Here is a 26,686-nt window from a genome sequence, read left to right on the forward strand (position 1 = left end):
TCCCCTGTTCATGCTCTGTCTCTCTCTGTCTCAAAAATAAACATTAAAAAAAAATTAAAAAAAAATAAAGTCTGTGCATTTCATTGTATGTAAATTATAGCTGTATAAAACATTTAAAGTGTCTTCCATGCCCACATATGTTATATAATGAGGCCTCTGCCTCATATGAGAAAGGGGGTTTGTGCAATGATGATAATGTCTATAAATGGAGGGGTAAAATAAATGAACCAAATCTAGATCTTACAAATATAATAGTGAAAAATAAGCAAGTTGCAGAAAATAATATTCTAAAATTTTTGAATACTTTTATAAGATAGGTTATAAGTGAACTTTGCTTTATATATTTTATTTCTCTTGGGGTGGCTTAGTCAGTTAACCAGCTGACGCTATCAGCTCAGGTCATAATCTAACAGTTTGTGGGTTTGAGTCCCACATTGGGCTCTGTGCTGACAGTGTGGAGCCTGCTTAGAATTCTGTCCCCCTCTCTCTCTTCCCCTCCCCCATTTGCTATCTCTCTCTCAAAATAAACTTAAAAAAATAAATTTTATATCTCTTGTTATGTTATTTAAAAAAATATTTATTTATTTATTTATTTATTTATTTATTTATTTATTTATTTTGAGAGAGAGAGACAGAGACAGAGAGAGCTAGCAGGGGGAGGAGCAGAGAGAGAGAAGAACGAGAATCCCAAGCAGGCTCTGCACTGATAGTGTGGGCTCCATCTCATGAACCCTGAGATCATGACCTGAGCCAAAATCAAGAGCCAGACACTTAACTGACTGAGCGCCCTTATTTCTCTTTAAAAAAAAAATCTAGGGGTGCCTGGGTGGCTCAGTAGGTTGAGCCTCCAACTCTTTGTTTCGGTTCAGGTCATGGTCTCATGGTTTCACAGGTTCAAGCTCCGCGTGAGACTGCATTGACAACTCAGAGTTTGCTTGGCATTCTCTCTCCCTCTCTCTCTGCCCCTCCCCCACTTGTGCTGTCTCTGTCTCTCTCAAAATAAATAAATAAACTTAACATCTAGATAATAAGGAAAAAAATATTTATTTTTATGTGTGCAGTTTAGTATGTCTTATGTTAAAAATAAATATTTAATAAAATATTGTTTATGAAAAAAAGAAGAAAGAGGAATTCCCTGTTCTTTATTAGATGTGAGAGATTCTCTGTTTGTAATTAATTTGCATGGGTTGGAGGTGAATCAGGCTCCAGATGCTTAGAAGTAGTGTTCAAAAGGAGCTTCTGGGTTACTCAGCCTGTTAAGCGTTGGACTTTGGCTCAGGTCATGATCTCACTGTTCTTGAGTTTGAGCCCCATGTCCAACTCTGTGCTGACAGCTCAGAGCCTGGAGCCTGTGTCTTCCTCTCTCTCTGCCCCTTTCCTGCTTGTGCTCTGTCTCTGTCTCTCTCTCAAAAATAAACATCATTAATTTTTTTTAAAAGTCATGTTCAAATATTCATGCTCCTCATTTTATTGTGAAAATATGGAGAAAAAAATGTTACAAATGTTGCAGGTAGGGGCCACATAAATGCACCCAGTTCAGAAAACAAAGACGTATGAGAGTTTTGCAAAATTACTATTTAAAAAATATTTGCCATTGAATTGCACATAAGAATATTCTTATCTAACCTTGACTCAAAACAGTTTATTGTGTTATAACCATACAAAGTGTCTAATATTACAGTGTTTTAGAATTAAGTATACATTTTTTTTTGTATAATGAGAAAAGCATGGGCAGTCATATTCAGTTTTTAAGTATATCCATTCTGCATGATATAGAAGAAAATAAATAGAGAAATAATAAAGAAAGGTCAGTTAAAGGAAGAATAATGTTCAATTTAAAAGACAATGTTTTCAGAAAGAGAATCTGCATATTAATGCATATGTGGCTCTCAGATGCACTGCTGGAACCTTTCACTAACCCCTTTATAAAACATATGGGTTTGTATTTTAAGCTGCCACGTGGCACTATTGTGAAATTGTGTATTCCTGTTAAGTTTCACTTCTAAATTTGGTTCCTTGTTATAATCTGACCCAGTTAGTAACTGACATTAATTATTTTCTTCTTTGGAAGAAACAATCTTTTGGGTGTTAATGGTTAGATGGTAATGGGATTTATGGAAGGCATGTGTTCACACATATTTTCTTGACATGTAGGTATGATCGTATTTGGAGGATGGGTGGGATTTCTTTTTTCTTTTAATTTTTTTAATGTTATTTATTTTTGAGAGAGAGAGAGATCAGGGGAGGGGCAGAAAGAGAGAGGGAGATACAGAATCCGAAACAGGCTCCAGGCTCCGAGTTGTCAGCACAAAGCCTGACACAGGGCTCGAACTCACGAGCCGTGAGATCATGACCTGAGCTGAAGTCAGATGCTCAACCAACTGAGCCTTTTTTTAAAAATTTTTTTAGTGTTGGGGGGTGGTATTTCTACTTTCTAAATAGGTATGTGAAATTATGTCATCAAATTGAAGCAAATAAAACCTGATTTTAAAATCTTGAATCTTGTAGTTAAAGCCTCCTTAGCTAGCAGGAGGGTCCTTAAGTGGTTAACATGTTTTTCCTTGTTTTTTAACTGATCTCACCAGAACTGTAGTATTGCGTTGGTACTTCCCCCTTATTCCTAACTGGTTCTTTTTTTAATAAAGTTTTATTTGTTTATTTTTGAGAGAGAAAGAAAGAGAGGGAAAAAACAAGTGGGGGAGAGGCAGAGAGAAAGGGGGACAGAGGATTCAAAGCAGGCTCCACGCAGACAGCAGAGAGCCTGATGATGTGGATCTCGAACCCACAAACCGGGAAATCATGACCTGAGCCGAAGGCAGCCACTTAACTGACAGAGCCACCCAGGTGCCCTATGACTGGTTCTTTCTAAGTCTTAGTACTGATGGAGCTATACTAATGGAAATATTAGATACATACTTTTGTACACTAATTGAAATAAATTTAGAAAGAATGTATAATATTTTTCATACCAATCACAGGTATAAATTAGAAGCCAGTTGTTATTTATTTCATTTTTCAACAGTTTTCTACTGTGGTCTTTTGACAATGCAATTGTATCACTTAGCCGGGTACATCAAAAAGTGACTGACATAGAATGGTGTCTATTCATGCACATGAGAGTGCGAAGAAGTTGGGAGGGGTATGTAAAGGAAAAGTGCAAAGATAGAGAATGATCTTTAGATTCTATTTTCATGAGATTTTGTAGCCCATTATATGAGGATAGCTTTTTAAGCACAGTGATGGTTTTATGATATTATTTTGCTCTATTTAAATTTGTCTCACATCAAACATTAAGGACAATGCTTTCTCATAGGAGTTCAAGCATCTTGTGGTTTGGGTTAAATCCTAGTTATTTTGAGGCTGCTTTCCTTTCCATCATGGCATTTTCCCTTACTTCAGGGCTGTATCCTGATAAATCTGTACTTAATAATATTAGACATTATGTAAAATAATATTCTATAGGCAAGAAGTGATTCTGTCAACTGTTAGGTTCAGTCCAAGGTAGTAATAAAAGTTCAAATGGTAATTTTAGATGAAATAAATTATTTAATTCTATGTCCTTAAAATAATATATCTTGAAATTTCTATATATTAACCATTACCCTTAAATTAGCCTTACTGCATAATATTTTTATATTAGTAATAGTTTTAATGAGAAGGCAGAGATCTTCTATGACTTTGTAGTATACAACTATGGAATGAAAGGCATTTTGAGGAATATTGTTGAGAAGACTAATACTTATAACTGGTGAAATACAAATATTGCAGAAAATAATCCAATATGACATTTCTAACATTCAATTAAGAATTAAATAATATACTTGGTAAATAAGTGATGTTAAGCTGTTTCAAGTTTCACCAGTTGCCTTTAAGATTGATTTTCATCAAAATTACTGTACTAAAATGTTTTCTTTTGTTGTACAGACTCAAATAGCAAACCTCAATTTTAAAATCGGCTCTTATTTGCAAGAAATGCTTTGACATAGTGCATTTGTTCTGCCTGGGCACCAGTAAAGGATTGTGGTATCATTTTGAAGAAGGTTGTTTGACAGAGCCTGTTTGTTTATTTGGGGTAATGTGAGCTGCATTCAGAAAATGCCATATTTTGTTTCATGATTGTATACATTCTCTCCCATTGCTCCCAGGCAAGACTTGTAAGCAGAGAAGACACGGATTTAGACCTTTTTTCCATGACCAGTGGAAGTGCTTTGTCTGTAAAGAGAGAAAAAAAAAATCAGGCACACAGACACTCAGCGGGATCTTCAAGTAAGTTGTGGTTTCCTTCAGAATTAATTTAGAAATCACAAACGAATTGATGGAACATAATGCCAACAAGCACTCTTTTTTAGATAAGGGGTAGGCTGCCAACAGCCAGAACTGCCTGAAAGTGTGTATTGGAAGTTTTTCTTTTTTTAAATGTCTTCTTTTGATATAAACCAAATTAAATCATTTCTAAAATTAATGGCATCAATTTTTATTTTCATTATAATTCTGTGACTCCATGTTCTACTTTCCTCACTTCCCGTGAATATATTGAATTGTTTGATCATTTAGTTCTAAAAGAACTTTTAGGCTAATTGCAAAAAGTTGGATTTATATATCAAAGTAGTGTATTTTGGCCTTTTGTCACTGATATAATAGATGTTATAGGTCACCTTAACTTTTAAAGGAAACTTTTTAAAATAACAGACTTTTAGATAATAATATTATTATCAAAACTGTCAAAACCATGCTTTGGACACTATTTCTTTCTTTTTCTTTTCTTTTTTTTAATGTTTATTGATTTTTGAGAGAGAGAGAGAGAGACAGAGCATGAGCAGAACAGAATCTGAAGCAGGCTCCAGGCTCTGAGCTGTCAGCACAGAGCCCGATGCGGGGCTCGAACCCATGAGCTATTGAAATCAGGATCTGAGCTGAAGTAGGATGCTCAACCGACTGAGCCACCCAGGCGCCCCTCGACCCTATTTCTGTTGAATAGATAACAGTTCACATTTATTAATGATGAATTTTTACATTTGTTAACTTGACACACCCATCTATTACCTTCAATATCATGATTTCAACAAGAACTGCGGTACAGTTATTAACTGAAAAAAAAATAAGCATTTAAAAATATCTATATCTTGTAATAATAAAGTCTAATTTTTTCAAACTCTTCATATACCATAGAGATTTTGAAATATCTTCTAAAATGTTTTAGTATATTAGTATAAAATATGTTCTATTTAGATATCATATTTTTTTAATTTCCCCAAAGTATAGTAAACCTAAGAAGTCCACACATTAACTCATACTTCATTATAAGCATTAAGTTTTTCTTGAAAAAGTTTTATTGCTTACTAGTACAATAGTTTTATAGATGCAAAATCAATACTTGATTGAATGTGAAAAACTCAACGCTCCAGGTGGTGCTCTACAGACAAACAAAAGGTTAAAAGTGATTCTCTTTCACTTTTTATCCAGGTACATGGCATTATTAGAGTCCAGTCATTTAAATCCATTAACATATGCAAGTTCATTTTGGTAAATTTTAATTTGGTTTTGAAATAATGATTTCAGTATATCTAATTTAAAACTATTTTCCCGGATTCAAAGTTCTTAGAATGCTTGAATTTTCTTTACTTCATTATAGAATCTGGTCACAAAAGGTTCTAGTCAATATGGTTAAGAAAGAAATTGGGGTGCCTGGGTGGCTCAGTCGGTTAAGTGTCCGACTTCAGCTCAGGTCACGATCTCGCGGTCCGTGAGTTCGAGCCCCACGTCGGGCTCTGGGCTGATGGCTCAGAGCCTAGAGCCTGCCTCTGATTCTGTGTCTCCCTCTCTCTCTGCCCCTCCCCCATTCATGCTCTGTCTCTCTCTGTCTCAAAAATAAATAAAACGTTAAAAAAATTTAAAAAAAGAAATATTTTAGGTTTATTAATTAAGTAAAATTATATTATTGATCTAATATAAAATTTTTGCATTCTTAACATAATCTGTTAGTTACATCAAATTTCAAAATACAACATTTCAGAAGTAATCAACCTGTGTCACACATAATAATAAATGCTATCTTGATTTTAAGTACTGCATAGTATGAACTTATTATATATCACTTTGGAGCAGTAATACAATTGACTGTTAAATACAACTGACTATTAAAACATGAACAGCTCAATAAATCAGCAGCTATCCTAGAATCCTCTAGCTTTACCTTTCACTTATGTGACATCGAATCATAGATTCTAGAAAATACGAGATCATTATATAGATTTAACTTCTTTTTTTAATAGTCTTATTTTCTTTTAAAATTTTAATTCCAGGATAGTTACCACACAGCGTTATATTAGTTTCAGATGTACAATATAGTGATCCAACAACACATTCTCTGAAGAACAAACTGTAATATGGCTATCCTCACTGATTCCAATTAGTTGTCAGTAAATAACATTATAGCGAACACTACTAATCACTAAATCTGTTCACTGACAATTAAGACAAACAACTTTAGAAAAATAGAGTTTTGATTAAATAACAGAATTATTATGAATCAAATAGCACTTACTGAGTTATCGTAGCTACTAGTTTACTACAACATCTGTATAATATAATGGTGAAATGTAGGCTCCACCATCAGCCTGCCTGGAATTGTAGGCAGACTGTGACAATTTCCCCATCCTTAAAATGGGAATGAGAAGAGAAGTACTGTATCTACCTTGAAGAGTTATTGTTAGGATAAAGTGTATAGCATTTAAAACAATATCAGGCACAAAACAAGGGCTTAATAGTCTTTATAATTGCCACCTAAACATAGCCATAAAAGAAAAATCAATTGAAGTAAGATATTAACGTCACTAGTATCTGGGCACATGGGCTAACTAGCTCAGCTTATAAGAAACCTACTCTTAATAGTTACTTAACTAAAAAACTTGGGGTAGCCTATTATCCATAGAACTCTTTTAACCATCAAAATCCTTGGGTCATAGGCCTCCATGGCCCTGAGCCAACCACGTTCAGCTTTGGTATTTTGAAAGCTCTTTTTTCTTCCAGCTTTTTCTCTCTCTCTTAAAAAACTTATCACCTTATTAAAACTAAAGCATTTCTTTTAGCTTTGCAAGCCAAAGCTAAGGAGTAGCTTATGGCTGCAGCTATAAAACTCTTTCAGCCTTTGAACTAGATATTTCTCTCTCAATATTGCTATAATATTTGTAACATGTATTCTGTAGCATCAGATAATTTCAGGTTTAAAAATCCCAGTTCCACCATCACGCATAAGTTGTGTGATCTTAACTCTAAGAACAAGTTAACTATCTGTAAGATGGGAACAGCAATGTTTATCTCATAGAGTTTGGTGGGGAAGAAATGAGTAAAAATAAAGGTAAAGCATGTGATACATTTCCTAGCATACAGTAAATACTTGCTGTTTGTATTGTTTTTGTCTTATGTTGCTGTTGCATAATTTTAAACAACTTTAAAGTAGAATTGCCTTCCTTTCCTGTGTCAAATAATACCAGAACCAGCTTCATGACAGTCATCTTAAGCAATGCTGTCAGAGAAATTTCCTAAATTCTCTCTCCTTTTGCTTTTAGGTCTGACTGCTTTATTTTTTGTTTTGTTTTGTTTTGTTTTGTTTTTAATGTTTATTTATTATTGAGAGACAGAGAGAGAAAGAGCATGAGCATGGGAGGGGCAGAGGAGAGGGAGACACAGAATCTGAAGCAGGCTTCAGGCTCTGAGCTGTCAGCCCGATGTGGGGCTCAAAGTCACAAACTGAGAGATCATGACCTGAGCCAAAGTACGACACTCAACCGACTGAGCCAACCAGGCGCCCCTGACTGCTTTCTTAAAAGAGGCCAAGGCAGTCTTCTGCTACTTGGCCTTCTAGCCTACCTTATGGTTTAAAAAAAGATGTAAGAGGTCACATTCTTATTTTTTTAATGCCATTTACAAAATGAGTATGCAAATAAATTCCTTCATTTAGACAATATTTAAACAAAATATTTGGTTTTCTTAAAAGATTTTGGTTTTCTCAATTAATTTTTCCACGTAATGCTTAAGATAAAGGATGCGTTGCAGTAATAATAATTTTATTGCTGTAGTAATTTATAGCTTTACAAATTTATTTTCATTATCTTTTCTTATTTATAATGACTATTTATCTTTGACAACTAATATAAATAAGTCTCAGAGTTTATTTAATTTGCCTTGGCCCAAAAAACTTAGCAAGGAAAAGCAGAAACTTGAACCCATCTTTTCTTATTGCTTTTTATTCTTCCATGGACTAAAATATAATAGCTGAATTGTAAGAATAGACCACAATTAATGTAGTTCTTATTTATTCACTCAAGAGCCATCTGCTGAATGATCACTGCTCACTATGCACCTAGTTTAGGTTTTCAGATACCTCTTCCTAATCATCTTTCCACTTTCTAGGACATACTCCATTTTCAGAGTTAGCCAGGGATTGAAGATCCACAGTACCCCTATAATAGTGCATAATCAGCCCAAAGTCAAATTCTTCTTTAGGCATATCTAAAGTCTCATGAGATGTAAGCCCTTTTAACATGATACTGAATTTTCTGAATATGAAAGAACCCATTTTTTACAAGCAAAGCAGCTAATATCATTAAAGTGTGTGAGAAAGGCTTCTTGGAGGCAAAATATTTGATTTGTACCTGGAATGACATTTGGGATGTAAATAATGAAAGAAGTGGAAGAAAGTCACCTTAACAAAAGTAAAAGATAAAATATGAATATATGTTCATTGAACTTTGAGGAGTCTCTCTGGACCAGAGTTTGCACATAGTAAAGTAATGCAAAATAAGATTGAATTAAAGATGAAGCCTAGGTTCAGGTAAGTTTGAAAAGACTTAAAAATAGAACTACCCTACAACCCAGCAATTGCACTACTAGGTATTTAGCCAAAAGATACAAAAATGCTGATTTGAAGGGGCACATGCACCCCAATGTTTATAGCAGCACTATCTACAGTAGTCAAATTATGGTAAGAGTCCAAATGCCCATCTACTTATGAATGGATAAAGAAGATGTGGTATATAAATACACACACACACACACACACACACACACACACACAATGGAATACTAGTCAGTGATCAAAAAGATTGAAATCTTACCATTTGCAATGGAAATGTGAATGGAACAATGTGAATGGAACTAGAGTGCATTATACTAAGCGTAATAAGTCAGACAGAGAAAGACACCCCTGCTGGAGGGGTGGTAGGTGGGAGGATGGGTTAAATGGGTGATGGGCATTAAGGAGGGCACTTGGGTGTGTTATATGCAAGTGATGAATCACTGGGTTCTACTCCTGAAACCAGTACTACACTGTATGTTAACTAACTCAAATCTAAATTAAAAAAAATTAAAAATTTTTAACGTTTATTCATTTTTGAGAGAGAGAGAGCATAAGTTGGGGAGGGGCAGAGAGAGAGAGGGAGACAGAATCTGAAGCAGGCTCTAGGGTCTGAGCTGTCAGCACAGAGCCTGACACGGGGCTCAAGCTCACGGACCACAAGATTATGACCTGAGCTGAAGTCGGACACTTCACTGACTGAGCCAGGTGCCCCTAAATAAATAAATTTTTAAAAAAGTAAAGAGGAATTGGACTACCCTACTGGTAATGAGTAACTAACAACCATTTCTAAAAATACCTTAGTGTTTTAGAAAGCTCAAGATCAGTTGAAGAAATGTAGTCTGAGCCACTTTTAAATTATACAGTGCCTCCAATATATTGACAAAGTAATTTTACAGTTTTTATTAAAAAAGAATATTTTTGGTTATCAAAGTAAAAAGTGAAATAGTTTACTAGATGTCAATATCCAATAATATGTGCAGATAGAGACTAAAGGTGATAGCTAACACAAAAGTAGATTCCAAAGATTACTAGTAAAGTTTACTCCAAATTTACTCTAAGCACATTCCATTAACACAATTTTTAATTTGCAAATAAAGACTTATTAGCATGGTGTATATTCATGTATTTCTCTATGTATATATGCACATATATATGGATATCTAATTTGGTATTTAGCTGCAGTATATATACATAATATGCATTTTTAATCCTTCACTGAGTAAGTACTTAAACATTATTGCCTATATCGGTGGGTCATCATATAAACCATGCATCATGATCCAAGCACGTATATGCTTACAATGTACAAAGCACTATACAGGCCAATAAAAAAGCATAAAGATAGAGAGGTACAGACCTAGAATAGCCAACACAATATTGAAGGAAAACAAAGAACAAAATCCCTTTAATACTATAAAGGGGAATGCAAATTAAAACCATAAGCTATCACTAAACACCTATTAAAATGGCCAAAATCCAGAACACTTACAATACCAAATGCTAGTAGGGATGTGGAGCAATAGGAACTCATTCCTTGCTGGTGGAAATGCAAAATGGTACAGTCACTTTGGAAGAGAGTTTGGTGGTTTCTTACAAAACTGAACATCTGGGGCGCCTGGGTGGCGCAGTCGGTTAAGCATCCGACTTCAGCCAGGTCACGATCTCGCGGTCCGTGAGTTCGAGCCCCGCGTCGGGCTCTGGGCTGATGGCTCAGAGCCTGGAGCCTGTTTCCGATTCTGTGTCTCCCTCTCTCTCTGCCCCTCCCCTGTTCATGCTCTGTCTCTCTCTGTCCCAAAAATAAATAAGTGTTGAAAAAAAAAATTAAAAAAGCATAAAGATAGAGAGGTACAGACCTAGAATAGCCAACACAATATTGAAGGAAAACAAAGAACAAAATCCCTTTAATACTATAAAGGGGAATGCAAATTAAAACCATAAGCTATCACTAAACACCTATTAAAATGGCCAAAATCCAGAACACTTACAATACCAAATGCTAGTAGGGATGTGGAGCAATAGGAACTCATTCCTTGCTGGTGGAAATGCAAAATGGTACAGTCACTTTGGAAGAGAGTTTGGTGGTTTCTTACAAAACTGAACATCTGGGGCGCCTGGGTGGCGCAGTCGGTTAAGCGTCCGACTTCAGCCAGGTCATCATCTCGCGGTCCGTGAGTTCGAGCCCCGCGTCAGGCTCTGGGCTGATGGCTCAAGGCCTGGAGCCTGTTTCCGATTCTGTGTCTCCCTCTCTCTCTGCCCCTCCCCCGTTCATGCTCTGTCTCTCTCTGTCCCAAAAATAAATAAACATTGAAAAAAAAATTAAAAAAAAAAAACTGAACATCTATTAATATGTCATCCAGCATTCGTGTTTCTTGATATTTACCCAAAGGAATTGAAAATTTATGTCTACACAAAACCTGTACATTGATGTTTATAGCAGCTTTATTCATAACTGTCAAAATTTGGAAGCAACCGAGTTGTCCTGTGGTAGGTGAATGTCTAAAAAAATCTGTGGTACATCCAGATAATGGCCTGTTATTTCGTGCTCAAAAGAAATGAGCTATGAAACCATGAAAAGACATGGAGGAAATTTAAGTGAATATTACTGAGTGAAGGAAGCCAATCTAAAAGGCTATATGTACTGTATGATTCCAACTATGTGATGTTTTTGAAAAGGCAAAACTATGGAAGGTATCATAGGTTGCTAGGGGTGGAGGGGAGAGGAGATGAACAGGTTGAGCACAGGGGATTTGAGGGGCAGCGAAAATACTCTGTGTGATATCATAATAATAATACATGTCATTCATTATACATTTTTCCTAAACCCATAAACTGTACAAAACCAAGAGTGTATTGTAATGTAAACTATGGACTTTGGGTGATTGTTTTGTGTCAGTCTACATTCATCAGTTATAACAAAGGCATTGGGGGGATATTGTTAGAGAGGCTATGCATGTGTGGGGCAAGGGGTATATGGAGAGTCTCTGTATCCTCCCCTGAATTTTGCTGTGAACCTGGAACAGCTTAATAAAAGGCAAGGGTGGGCGGTGGAGAAGAAAAAAAAAGGGAGAAGAAAATCTCAGAAAAATGTTCCTTGCCAGCTATTACCTGGGATTTACTTTATTAATAAATGGTTATTGCTATTAAAGAAAGGTTGTAATATATTATAAATAGCACTCTATTGTGAATTCAATCAACCTGAAACCAGAATTTTGAAGACTTGGTCTCTAGCAGGGAGAAAAATCTCTCTCAGTAGTACTAAACACACTTTCTTTCAGATTTTGTTGGCCACAACAATGTCATACTAGTTTTTATCTTTATGGTTTATTCTCCTTCTCCCCTACTAGCATGTATGTTCCAGGAGGTCAGGAAACTTAATGTGGTATCCTAGGTAACTAGAAGAGCTCCCTGGCATATGGTAGGCCCTGTAATGTATGGATAATGAGTGAATTTATGGATGACTGACTGACTGACTGACTGACTGACTATGGTCCACTATGGAGCAGAAAATATGAGATAAGAGCTAGAAAGAGAGTATTTGTCATTTTCCTGCTGCATAGTGGGAGGCAGGCTGTACTGACAAAAAAGGAGGGTAAAAGATTGATTGTTTGGTAGATCTTCAATAGTGTCTGCCCAAGCTTCTAAGAGCACCTGATCTGTCCAGAATCCTGGTATGTACAATTTCTGCAAACAAGTGAAGTTTTCCTCCCAGGTGGGTCTTTCAAACAACTCAGTCATGAGATTCAAATTCCCATGGATCCAACCTACCTGGAGCCAATCCTGTCATTTGTTTACTGAAAAAAAAAATTATGGAGTGCTCTTAAAGGCTCAGCGCATTACACAGGTGAGAGAGTGCTGAGCATCATGGCCTTCATGGAGCTTATAACTTATATAAATATAAATTATAACAGTCTGGGTTCAATCAGGAGACAGCTATGATACAGTTGGTTAAACAGTGAAGTTTAAGTATTGTTACCTATACTAAAGTATTATCCATATCAACTATTGAAATAAAAGGAAACCCTATGTGGTACCCTAGGGCTGAGGGAGATCACCCAAGGAAGGACAAACTTAGAAACGGTTCAGACATCGTTGGAGAAGGTGTGGTTCAGCCACCAGATAGCAGACAAGTTCCCGGGTTTGACCAGACCAAAGCTGGTCTGGAGTTACCAGGCAAATAAGAGGCGATTCTCTGGAGGGCAGGAGGTGGGGAAAGGAATGAGCAATCAGTAGCACAGGCATGCAGTGATAATGGATCTTGATAAGGCAGAGGTACAGCAAGCTTTGGTTTCCCTATGGAGAGGACAGCACCCAGGTTATTGCTAGGGCGAACCTGCCAGGTTGCAGAGGAATCCTATTCTGGGCCTATGGCTCAGGCAGGCTGCATCAGAGGTCCTGAAACCCACAAGGCCCACTCCACCCCCACCTATGCCAGAAACCGCAAAACCGGCAGTGTCCCCTGAGCACCCTCTGTTCAGAAAGCTTGACGTTTTTCTCACTTTAAAGGAGAAATGCTTAAAGAAATTCTTTTATCACAAATCATATAATGAAGGGTGTATTCATCGCTTATAAATCGATAACTGACATATATGCATACACTGAATTACTACTCTCCAGATATAACTTATATATGTGTATGAATTATAGGTATATATATATATAAAACACATCTTTATAAAAGTAAATTTGACTCACTATTCTTGTCCTTAAGAGAGAATCACAGCTTGGACCAAATTAAGACCTAGTATTATTTTACTCATGGCCTCTAAAGCTAGGCAATTTTCACAATTGAGAAGAATTGAGGAAAAACCATAAGAAGACCTCAGACTGTTAAAAGAATGATGTCCCATCATTCTTTTTCTCTATGTTTTATAGGCTACTTCCAGCCTATGAAACCATGTGGCTAACTAGGGAAAATAATTAACTAACGGATGGCTTTAATAAAGTGTAGCATAGCCCTCACTAAACTGGAATTATGAAGTCCAGAAGTAAGAGATGATAAATAACGCCAGTTGCATTTTTAAACACAGTGAGAGACTGTGTGGTATTGGTAAGAGTATGTGTTAAGAGACTGGGAAATAAATTTCGAGTCCTGGTGTGGCTCCTTACCAGCTTGTCTGTGACCTTAATTAAGTCACTTACAACTCCTTTGTAAATTTAGTAGATAAAAGGCAGCCTGAAACGAGGGAAAGAAATTTGGAGTAGGCTAGATCTGAATCTGAATCCCATTTCTCACACATGTGCTTTTGTGAGCTTGGAAGAGATATTTCAGGTTTGGTTTGTCCATTAAAAAGTATCATGGAAAATTAGATGAATATATAAATATCTATTTTGCTCTCATGTGGGAAAAGAGGGAAAAAGAATAAAAATAAACAAAGGAAATCCAAGAGTCCTGATAGCTTTAGAATTCCATACTCTGCAAATAGAACAAGAAAACTTTGTATATGCTAATTCCCCAATTAAAAAAGCAACAGAAACTATTATTTCTGATATTTTATAGTGTGAAAATCTTGTTTATAACTGAAAATTTTCTCCACACTAGAATGCTTCTGACTGGTTTCAAATGTTTTCAAATTGTCTCTAATTACTTTAGCTAAACAAAGTCAGCTGAGATGGGAAAAAAAAATTAAACATTTTCTTTAAATGTTTTTTAAGTAAAGATCAAAAAAGCCCATCATCTATGAGAAATGACAGCTATTTCATAAAATGAAGTTGAATTTCAAAAAGCCATAAGTGATTCTGAAACTCGGCATACCTACTATAAAAACTTGGCTTAAGGATATTCTACTATAATAGTAATGGATATCTTGATGTCCCAATACATTTTTTAAATGAGAAAAAACCAACAAGCCAATAAAGTTTCCTATGAAGAACCCAGTCAACATTTCATAGTATGTACTTGGAAATGATCTTTAGCTTAATCTTAGCTAGATGTTTACTTTTAGAAAGAAGTTGTTTGTAAATTTAGTACTGAAGACACTAAAGAGGGAACTAGGTATAGATATATAGCTATAAGATAATTTATATGAATAGGTTATCCTGAAAGTAATTAGTAAAAATCTATGATGTTTTATATAAATGTAAAATGTTACGATGAGAAAAACATAGGATTAACATGTCAGGCAGCTGTCCTCTTTAAGAGAAATTTCAGATTTTCAGTTTATAAGACCGTGTGAAAGGGGCACCTGGGTGGTTGAGCTTTTGACTCTTGATTTTGGCTCAGGTCATGATCCCAGGGTCGTGGGTCATGATCCCAGGGTCACCCATGTCAGGCTCCATGCTGAGTAGAGCCTGCTTAGGATTCTCTCTCTCCCTTTGCCCCCCTCCCTCACTCATGCATGCTCTCTCTCTCTAAAATAAATTTAAAATTACATGTGTATATATATATATATGTATATATATATACATATATAATTTTACAGTATATATAAATTTATATATAAATTTAAATATAAGTATATATAAATTTATATATATATAAATTAAAAATTATATATATTATATATATATATATTATATATATATAAAGGGGTACCTGGGTGACATGGTTGGTAGGTGTCCAAGTCCTGTTTTCAGCTCAGGTCATGATCTCAGTTTTGTGAGTTCAAGACTTGTGCTTCCAGCACAGAACCTGCTTGGGATTCTCTCTCCCACTCTCTCTGTCCCTTCCCCATTCACTCTGTCTCTGTCTGATAAATAAAAACCAGGAGAGCCTGGGTGGCTCAGTCAGTTAAATGTCCTATTTTAGCTCAGGTTGTGATTCACGGTTCTTGAGTTCGAGCCCTGCATTGAGCTCTCTGCTGTCAGTGCAGACCCCAATTTGGATCCTCTCTCTCCCTCTCTCTCTGGCCCTCCCCTACTTTCTCTCTCAAAAAAATATATAAACATTTATAAATAATAAAAATAAAAATAAAATAATAAAATAAAAATGTAAAAAATACATGTAATAACGTGTTAAAGGTGACCTTGCTTTTATTTATTTATTTATATTTTTAATGTTTATTTTTGAGAGAGAGAGACACAGTATGAGTGGGGGGAGGAGCAGAGAGAGAGGGAGACACAGAATCTAAAGCAGCGCTTCAGGCTCTAAATTGTCAGCACAGAGCCCGACCTGGGGCTTGAACCCACAAACTGTGAGATCATGACCTGAGCTGAAGTCCGATGCTTAACCAATTGAGCCACCCAGGTGCTCCATGGCCTTGCTTTTAAATCTGATTATTATCACACAGAATATAATAGAGAACCAGGCCTATAGTTTCTTCTGAAGTATATTTTGAAGAGAACTCTACTATATTAATAGGCCAAAACTAGAAGGAAAGAGAAGCATTCTCCTTTTATTAAGGGTTCCCTTTTTGAAGATGGGGTTAATATTGATAACATCTTAAATTCACCTTGAATGAATTGTACTTTGGAAGTTATTTGTGGCTGTCCTATGTGATTCTGTGTTATAGGGATAATTTCACATTCAATTAAATATCAAAATTCTAACTTTTTAAAAACACAGGTCAGCTTCTCTACCTTAATATAGCAAATGTTTTAAGAAGCAAAGCTTAAATTCCACATAGGAGTGAAATCTTATGGTATTTGTCTTTCTCTGATTGACTTATTTTGCTCAGCGTAATACTCTCTGGCTCCATCTACATCTTGGAAATGGTGGGATTTCATTCTTTTTTTATGGCTGAATAATATTCCGTTGGATGTATATACCACATTTTCTTTATCCATTCATCAGTCAATGGGTAGTTGGGTTCTTTCCATAATTTGGCTATCTGCTGCTATAAACATCGGGGTGCATGAACATTAGGGGGGGAAAAGAGAGGCAAACCAGAGAACAAACTGAGAGTTGATGGAGGGAGATGAGCAGGGGGATGGGTTAAATGGTAATGGGAATTAAGGAGGGCACTTGTTATGATGAGCACTGGGTGTGGTATGTGATGAATCACTAAATTCTACTCCTGAAACAATATTACACTGTATGTAAATGAACAGGAATTTAAATAAAAACTTGGAAAAGAAAAAAAAAGTAAGGCCTAGGTTTATTTTCAAAAATTAAACGTCATTATTTTGTCATTTCAAAAGTACAAGCGATATCTCTTATGTGAAATGGCTTTGGTTTTTCTCTGAAAGTATTAATAACAAACTCCACCCAATGCAAAGATGTGTTAAGGAGTTGCAGTGTTAATTTTTAAGATGAGAGGACCCACATCTGTAGTTACCAGCTGTCTTTCTCCACTCCTACAGTAAGAAAACTTGACTGGGTGAGAAAGATAATTATATTCTCCAAAGAGACACTTCTAAATTTAAACACATGGATTACTCTAGGCTATTCTCCTTAGGAACTTATCTTTAGTAAGTCAGTCTGAGTAACTACACTTGTTCCTAAGAATATCCTGAAATAGACTACACAATGGGAGTCATTCAGTTCTCTCAAAACTAGGGGCCCTTGGTATTTTTTAGCAAATTATAGCTCTGGTAATGGGCTAGCTTCTATTGTTCAAAACCATTTAGGGAACATTTTCCAACAAAACCTACGTGGAGATATTCATGCTTTTTATTCTGCTGGCTAGAATAATAGCATCCCCATCATAGAATCTCTTATTTTTAAAGGAAGAGGAAATCATAATTATATAACACTTTCATATTACCAAGCTTCTTACTTAGATCATAAATTTAGAATTTTACATAAAATACCAGGTCAAAAAAAGATAGATAGATAGATGATACATACATACATACATACATACATACATAACAGAAGTTTACCTCCTAATTCTTGACACGTTACCATTTCCACTCAGTTAGTTACAAGCATGGTCTTCAAACTGTGAAACAGCAGAAGTAATAGTTGTAAGTATAGTTATAAATGATTTTATGTTCATTTAAAGATACAATCCTGATTACTGACACTTCATTGCTGGATTTGAGCCCCCCCCCCCACAACTTTGTCAGCTTGTTGCTTTGCAAGGCTTCCGCCACCCCACTCTGAACCTGCATCCCCTTCAAACTTCACCTTTGTGAAAGTCCCGAGATCTCTCGTTAGCAGTCTCACCTCTTTAGCAGCTCTGCTACTTTCTACTGATCCCTTACCGTGTGTAACTCAAATTTACAAATCAGTGGATTTTTCTCACTCGATGTCTAAAAATGTTTGACATATAAATTAATTTTCTGTCACATAGAGTGGTCAAAAGGTGAGTAAAAGTTACGTTTAATCATGTACCTACTTGCATGTTTTTCAGTATAGACAAACTATATATGAAAAGAATAAATTAAGTTTTGGTTCAGTTGTCAACTAATTAGCATATTGGTTTTACTGGTAACTGGCCTTTTTTTTTTTCAATATATGAAATTTATTGTCAAATTGGTTTCCATACAACACCCAGTGCTCATCCCAAAAGGTGCCCTCCTCAATACCCATCACCCACCCTCCCCACCCTCCCACCCCCCATCAACCCTCAGTTTGTTCTCAGTTTTTAAGAGTCTCTTATGCTTTGGCTCTCTCCCACTCTAGCCTCTTTTTTCTTTTTTCCTTCCCTTCCCCCATGGGTTTCTGTTAAGTTTCTCAAGATCCACATAAGAGTGAAACCATATGGTATCTGTCTTTCTCTGTATGGCTTATTTCACTTAGCATCACACTCTCCATTTCCATCCACGTTGCGACAAAAGGCCATATTTCATTCTTTCTCATTGCCACGTAGTATTCCATTGTGTAACTGGCCTTTCAAAAATCTAGATCGTTACATCGTTCTGATATATCTTCTTCATGTACTGTCTTGAAAAAACATATGATCTCTAGTATTCCATATCAAATTTTGCAAAGTTCACAGGATATGCTACTCATTAACATTACTTTATTAAAGTACATGCTCATGTACTACAACCAAAATCATCTCAAATATGGGCTATTCTTTGAACAACTTCAAAAATTCTGGTAACAACTAGTTTACAAAGACCTTGAGGAGTAAGTAGAGAGACACTGTCGCAACTAAAGGATAAAGTCTGAAAAAAACTTTTGGTCATTCGTAAATTTAAAAAAAAAGCTGTTTGCGTATGAGATCATATGAAAATATAGGTGAATACAGATATGTCTACAGGTATAGAAATATCTTTCTCTTGTATTTCTTCACTTACGAAAATTGAAAATTGAAGATTGTATTGCTTTTCATTGATACATTTTATTCATTTTTAGTTCCATAGGCCTTATTTCCAGGTAATGGACAGTTCCTTCCCATCTGACATTTGCTCCTAATGATTTTCTTTATGGTACTATTACACTAGAGGCATACTTTATTTCTGACTATTAAACATGATGTTGTCTTCTTTATAATAAATCTTAGTCATATGAAGCCGAGTTTCAACTGTGTTACTGCCACATACCTTTGGACAAATAGTTTAATAGTGTTACCTTAATTTCCCCAGTTTGAAAATGAGAGTCATGTGTATCTTGTAGAGTTGTAATGAGGATTGAAAGAGATGGCAAAATAAAGTGCTGAGCAAAAGGGCCTGGGATGTAGCGGACCCTTAAACCCCTGCAGCATGACATTTTGAGGGAAGTTATGAGTGAACTGACAAGAGAATTGAAGAGCCAAGTGAGTGATGAGAAAACATGGGCAATAATACATAATACTTCTAATAGTTTTGATGGTAAAAACTAATATAACTGTGCCCAAACAAAAATGTTACTGATTTTAAATGCACAATGAAGAGATTGTTAAATATGTGCACTTTAGTAATACTTTTAATTACCTGGCATACTACATATCATTTAGTATGACGGTGTTCTAAGTACAAAATCTTCTAATAAAATAACTGCATGATTCCACTATCTATGCCAATTGTTGCAAAAATTCATTGGACAGGAACTAAAAATTGACTGTCATAATTCCCATTTAAATGATTCAAACTTCCATCGTCCACCATGGATGTTTTCGCCCAGATAAAAAGAAGGTCGACATAAGACTTTATAAACAATTACGACCAACTTTAACTTTTCTTGTACTGTATTTGAAATCTGACTTTGCTTATCCTCTTTTTTTTTTTAATCTGAAGTGTTGGATTTAAAGTAAATGTCAGTAAAGAAGAGCTACATCACACAGATTTTCTTTTTCATTTCTGTTCAGCAAGAGTTGGTCGCTAACAATGTAAAATTTTAAACTGTAAGGCTCTTTTTACTATTGCCTAACCCATTAACTCTGACTTTTCTTGGTCTCAGTTTTTTTTGGCAGAAGCCTTAAAAATAACAATTTGTTAGGTCTTGATATTTTGATCCTGAACTTTTAAAATTAATCAAACAAACACATTAACATTAACACTTTAACCCTTAAAACGTTCCCATAATCAGAACTAGATAATCAAAATTAATTACTCGTGCATGAAGAGCATGTTTACAGGGTTGGTGGGAATCATCTAATGCATTTGCAACTACAAGTCTAGTACAAAGTAGATATGTAATAAATAGCTGTTGATTTAATGTCCTTTAATTAAAAAAATTTTTTAACGTTTTTTCATTTTTTTTTTTTAAATTTTTTTAACGTTTATTTTTGAGACAGAGACAGAGCCTGAACAGGGGAGGGGCAGAGAGAGAGGGAGACACAGAATCTGAAACAGGCTCCAGGCTCTGAGCTGTCAGCACAGAGCCCGACATGGGGCTCAAACTCATGGCCCGTGAGATCATGACCTGAGCTGAAGTCGGACGCTTAACCGACCAAGCCACCCAGGCACCCCAACATTTATTCATTTCTTGAGAGATAGAGAGAGACAGAGCGTGAGCAGGGGAAGGGCAGAGAGAGAAGGAGACACAGAATCCGAAGCAGGCTCCAGGCTCTAAACCAACAGCACAGAGCCCAACGCGGGGCTAAAACTCACAAACTGTGAGATCATGACCTGAGCCGAAGTCAGACGCTCAACCGACTGAGCCACCCAGGCGCCCCAATGTCCTTTAATTTAATGTCTATCTCCAAGATCCGAGACAATGTAATGAAATAGTCAACAATGATTCCAGACACAGTTAAATGTAACAGTATTAGTAACCACAGAACAATGCATATAGATCTAAAACAGTAGTTACTTTCATCAGCAGTTGACATTATCCAGAGAATGACATTGAGTCACTTGAGTGAGGAAACTAGTTGTACTACATTGTACAGCTAATACAAATGTACAAATGTAGTTGTCAACTACATTTACTCTTTGTAAAACAAACAAACAAAAAACCACGCATTTTTCACATTTTTGAGGACAGGATCTATGTATGCTCTATTGATAATAGATTAAAGCATCATGTTTCTAACTGTAGTATTCTAGTTCTTATGCCTTTCCTTCATGTTCATTTCCTTTTCTTAAATAAACTGCTATACTCTGACATACTATTTTTTATTTTTATTTTTTTTATTTTGGTTGTTATTGTTGCTTTCAAACCAATTTCCTACACTAGCTAATGTGGTGAGTAAATAAGTGGGTATGGTCAAATGTGAAATGCATTTGTCAAGTGAATGAAACTGAAGTGCAATAATATAAAAAATCCTCAGGCTAGCCATGTTTATTGTTGCCAAATGTCTCCCTGCTAAGAAGTAATAAGCATGTAAAGGGATAATGAAAGTTTCCATGAAAAGTTTTTGGGAAATCTATCCACAAGTCTTCACTATCTGGGAAAGTGGAAATATGTATTTGTTTTATACAAGTTCCATATGAGGACTGTAAAGATGAACTATTAGAATAAAAAATTTAAAAATCAACTACAATGTGATAGTTACTAATATGATTTGGCACATGGAAGGAAATGGACAGGGAAGGTCTACTACACGAAAGAATAGAAGAGTGCCTGCTATAAAATATGCACTAAATAAATAAGTGTTGAATGAATGTGTAAATAAAAGGAAGATTTTACATTAAAGCTTTTAAAGACTCCACGTGATCTTGAAAATCTAATTTGGGTTTTAAATGTTTAAATTCCAAAGGATAACTGCTTAATGATAAACATTTCAAGATTTACTTGAAGTGCATATTTTTGCTAAAAGTTTACTTTGGCTAAATTAATTAATGGGAAAGTGAGGGGTAAAACAAGATCATTAGAAATTAAAATAGAGTTGTTATATAGGAACTGAATTATTTCAAAGAAATAGATGTATCAATTAAGGTTAGAAAATACTCTCAATTATTAGCATCATTTATCCCATCATTCTTTAATTACAAACACTTAAGGACACTTGATTGTAAATGCAGTGAATGGAATTGAGTCCTGCAGAGAACAATAAAAAAAAAAGTGATTAAAGGAGTTGGGAATAGACCTTAACTGAATTGACAAGAGTAAAGGGACATATGACCTGATTTTTAGAAGCAGCAATGTGCAGTAGAAAATGGATGGCTGGGTAGCTTATAGATTAACTCCCTAGTGAGTTACACTTTTTTTCCCCTAATCAATTTAGAAGTTTAAACACTCAATTAGTATCTACTCGTTTAGTCGGAAGCCAGAAAATTGCACTAACCAAAGTTATGCAGAATAGTGAACAATGGCAATAAAAGTGTTAGTTAATTTAAGGGCCACATGACAGAAGACAAACCTAGTTCTGAAAAAAATCACAAAACTTATTTATATTTTACACCCAAAAATAAATTGCTCAAAAAAATTTCCTCCAGAAAAAAATAAAAATAGTGCTGAACAACATTAGTATGAGGACCACAGAATTTATACAATCAAGACAATATTTTTAGCACCACATCCTAGTCATCTATGTCTGTGCAGAGACAGCGACAAGGTATCTTCAAGAAGAAATCAACATAACAGTGTGTTACGAATAGTAAAACCTGGCGAACAGTGCATACTATAAGGAGGCCTCAAAAATTCTAGATCAAATGTGAGGCATAGCTATTGTAAAAGATCAAGAAATATGCAAAATACCAAAATAAAAATCTATACAATATCTATCAAGATTCCTCACTCTATTTAATATGTATTAGCTATTATGCTCATTAGGAATTGTTTTTCAAATAAATATACATAGCCAAAATATATTATATGTGTCTGATTTAGAAATAATAGGCATCATGATTTTTACCAACAATAATGAGTACTGTGGCTATTTTGTTTCAAAACCTGATTTTCTTAGTCATTTGTCTCTTAAATATTGGGCAAGAAGAATAATTGTAAATGCCATTGTCCAAATGAAATATTGAGAAACAGAATTTTTATTAGTATTGTTATGTCATAGAAAAAATTTTAGTCACTGAAAAAGCTTGAAAACAATTTCAGAAACAAGCAAAATTTCTGGGATTTATTGAGAAAATCTGAATATAATATAAACAACCTGTTATTTGTTTTATTTTCATTCTCAGTGTTAGACTTTAAACTTTAACTAACTGAAGTTCACTGTGAATGATCATTATAATTCAAAGTTGGACATAACAATGACCTTAAAAAACAACTGTTATTTGAACACTGTAATAACTACCTCAACCCCAGACTTACCCAGTGTAACTCATTTACAGCACTTAAATTGATGTAAACGCTTTGCTGCTAAAAATTTGTTCTGGTCACTTTCATTAAAATGTTGAATTTTTTTTTCTCCATGCTTTACTTGTGCTGTATCTGCTGTTAAGCAATACAATATGGGAAGGACTTTGAAATGATTTCTATATCCAGACACATAGTGTTGGGTTTATTGATGAAAATCCAATGACGTATCACTATACATCATGAAATTTCTATTTTGACCTGTTTAACAGAAATTTTTTTATACATACCAGGAGAGTCATTCAAAGCATTTTACATATTAAATTACTTATGAAAACATAGCATATATAGACCTTGACATTTGTTAAAGAACCAAGGATTTAACAAAAAAAAATTTTAAAGGACCAGAACAAATCTTTAGCAGAACACAGATTATGTGGCAAAGAAGTGACTTATTGGAAGATAGAGCATTCTTATCAAGACCTACTTTCAGCATATATGTAAGAAACTGATTGGTTAATTTGTATGATCACCTGCAAATATGTGCCAGACTGTTGTTAAAGAAACATAAAATCTATAATGATAATGTAGCAGGAAGGAGACAAAAACAGTTAGAGGTCCTTCAGTCATATTTTTTTTATTCCAGGAGCCTATCAGTAGGTCTAGCTCTCATGTCAGTTTTTTGAGGTAAGATTCTCTCACTATTGTATTTTCATGTGGGTAATTTTAGAATGATTATACATTGACTGTATTAAATTGCTTCTTTATTTTCTTTTTTTTCCATTTCTAGAGTAGTTACAGGACAAAGTAATGGCTTTACAATGAATGCCAATATGTGGTTCCTTTATAGATGTGTTGTTTTACTCTTCGATTTATGTTCCATGTATCTGGTGGTTCAAGAATTTACATGCCAACAAAAAGACTCTCACTAAATACAATGGGAGAATATGCTATATTGATTACTGTGCAAATTATTTATTTATAGGTAGCAAAACAATAAAATGAAAGCCTTTAATCACATCAAAAATATATTTTTTAAAAACTATATGTATAAATATAAGTATTTCTGTCATTTTAAACACTAATTTCCTGCAGCATTTTCATTCTACTGAAAATATACTTCAAAATTACTACAAAGCTGTTTTATAATATCACGTAATATGTTTTTAAAATTATTTGCCAAAGGATGTTTGCCAAACAATGAAAAATTTACAAGCAGCCTCTTAAAAATGCAGTTACATTGTGGGTAAGTACAAAAAGACTTGCAGATTCATCAACGTTTCAAAATAACAAAGACAACAGAACAATATTAGGGGGAAAAATTGTACCATACAATAAATTTATAGTCAATAGAAAAATCCTTTAGAATGCAGACTATTAAAAGTGAGCATTTGGTCTAAAGAAAAGCCATGTTTTAACACAATTCAGTTTATTTCATTTTGAAATAATTATTTTAGAAGTATATGAAATTATAACTATTTCAATACTTTGTACAGAAAGTGTCTCCCTCCTTACATATTATTTATCTTTGATTAAAAAAAAAACTTATATTAAGAGTAAAAGCATTAAGTAATACATCTGTATACTATTAAGATACTGTCATTAAAAAATTAACCAATAATGAACTGTTATTGGATTATATTTTAAAATGCATACTTACTTGTGCATATTACCTTGAATAATGCTTGCAAGGAACTGTAATTAGCTTTCTTTGTTGGAAGAAAACATTTGTGTCAGCCATTTGTGGAAATCTGCTTACTCTTTTATTAATTTCTGTTTTTGTCTTAAGTAAATATATCTGAATTCTGAATGTGTCCCAGTTCTCAAACCTCCCTGCTTCCCTGCCCCTTCAGCCCCAGGTTTCTCCTGAAATGATATATTCTCCTAAAAAAATACTTGCTATCCAGGAAATTATTTATTCATTAAAGAATTTTTATTGCTGAGGCAAGGTGAGGGTTTGCTGTTACTGTTGTTTTCTAAAATAGACCAAAGGAGACATTCTATTCTGTTTCTTGGAAAAAAAAAAATATTTTCAATATGTAACAGCAAGTAGTGAGGGGGTGAGCTTTTAGGATGCTTTCTTACATTTTTTTAGGCCACTATTTTATCATCAGGAAATTCTCGCTTTTCTGCACTTGTAATACTCCTGCTGCTTGAAAGTTCTTTCGGTGTCACAAAGGACTACTGACTGACTTGGAGGGAATGGCTTAAAGCAGGCTAACTCTGGCCAGCACTTGAAAACGAACTTTACCTGGCGTAGCTATTCGTCCCTCTGCCTCTGATTGCCTTTGAGTGCCAGCTGGGAAGGTCTCTGAACTCCCAAGCTATGTTGTCTACCAATTCCATTGCAGGCTTGTGCTGGAGCCACACGTATTACCCTCTTTGTGCCCAGCATACCCCGTCCCGCTTTTTCTTTCATATTCTTTCCACAGACTAAAATATTCTACCTTTATAGAGGTTCATCAACTACTTTGAATTTGTTTTCCTACTCACAATTTTGATATAAATACCCGAAAAGCAAGAGCTTTTACATATAAAATGAAATGAACCAATATTCACCATCATGCTGCACCAAATTTGAAATTAAGGCAAATTTCCACAGATGGTCTAGTGTTTCCCAACCTTTCTATTTAGATTTATATATTTGTAAATATTTTAAGATTGGGTTGGAAAAGTATTATTTTAAAAAAAAATAGATATTTCCCCTCCTGAACTTATTAAAGCACAGACGCATCACACTGAAGAGTCACGTGGTTTGAACCTTTGCCTCAAGCCAGTACTAAAGGAGCTCTGGATTCCTCACTGCTGCTTTTCAAACCCTTTCCCCACAGATACAGCCCTGTGCTTGCATAATCATCAGGAGATTTAATGCAGATGATCATAATTCTTTGATAGTATTTTTGATATGGCATCTTGGGATCTTGCTGAGTAAAATATTCCTAATCCACTATCCCATTCCTTCAACTACTATTTATTTTTAGCTTCTAACAATTTTTGATGTTTTTCTCTGGATAAATTCTCAATTGTTGACTATAAATAATAACCTTTTCCATTTTATAGCACCTGTTTACAAAGCACTCTGATAGACCTTACCACCATTGCAATATAATAAAAAAGGCAATCTTCACAATGACCCTATACTGCACAGATAATTTCCTTCATTTATAAAACTAAGGCTCAGAAAGTTTGTAACCTGTCCATAGTCACAAAGTTGTGTCTTACGCAGCCAGACTAGAACCCATGAATATCTTTAGATTCTAGAATTAATATATTTTCTGTTTTACCAAGAATTCTTCTTTCTGAAGAAATCCTAAGTTCAGTAGAACCATTTCTAAAACTAATTAGAACATATTTATGAAAATAAAAACAGTTAAAAAATTTTAAAC

General features: G+C 34.9%; 1 protein-coding gene across 7 annotated transcripts in view; it reads left to right on the forward strand.

The window, feature by feature from the left end:
* LRRIQ1 (leucine rich repeats and IQ motif containing 1) overlaps positions 1-26,686 on the forward strand; it is a 232,535-nt gene that overhangs the window by 182,550 nt on the left and 23,299 nt on the right. For 5 of the 7 annotated variants that reach the window (XR_007154269.1, XR_007154268.1, XM_047868661.1 and 2 more), the window contains one exon: positions 4,146-4,266. Coding sequence is in view for 5 of the 7 variants with exons in the window: in XM_047868661.1 (XP_047724617.1) it covers positions 4,146-4,266 (121 nt within the window). In the remaining 2 variants the exon portion in view is untranslated. Of the gene's footprint in view, positions 1-4,145; positions 4,382-26,686 lie in introns of those variants that run through there. The other 2 variants (XM_047868664.1, XM_047868665.1) reach the window with 2 other exon arrangements.

Source organism: Prionailurus viverrinus, chromosome B4, assembly GCF_022837055.1.
Source record: "Prionailurus viverrinus isolate Anna chromosome B4, UM_Priviv_1.0, whole genome shotgun sequence".
Lineage (NCBI taxonomy): Eukaryota > Metazoa > Chordata > Mammalia > Carnivora > Felidae > Prionailurus > Prionailurus viverrinus.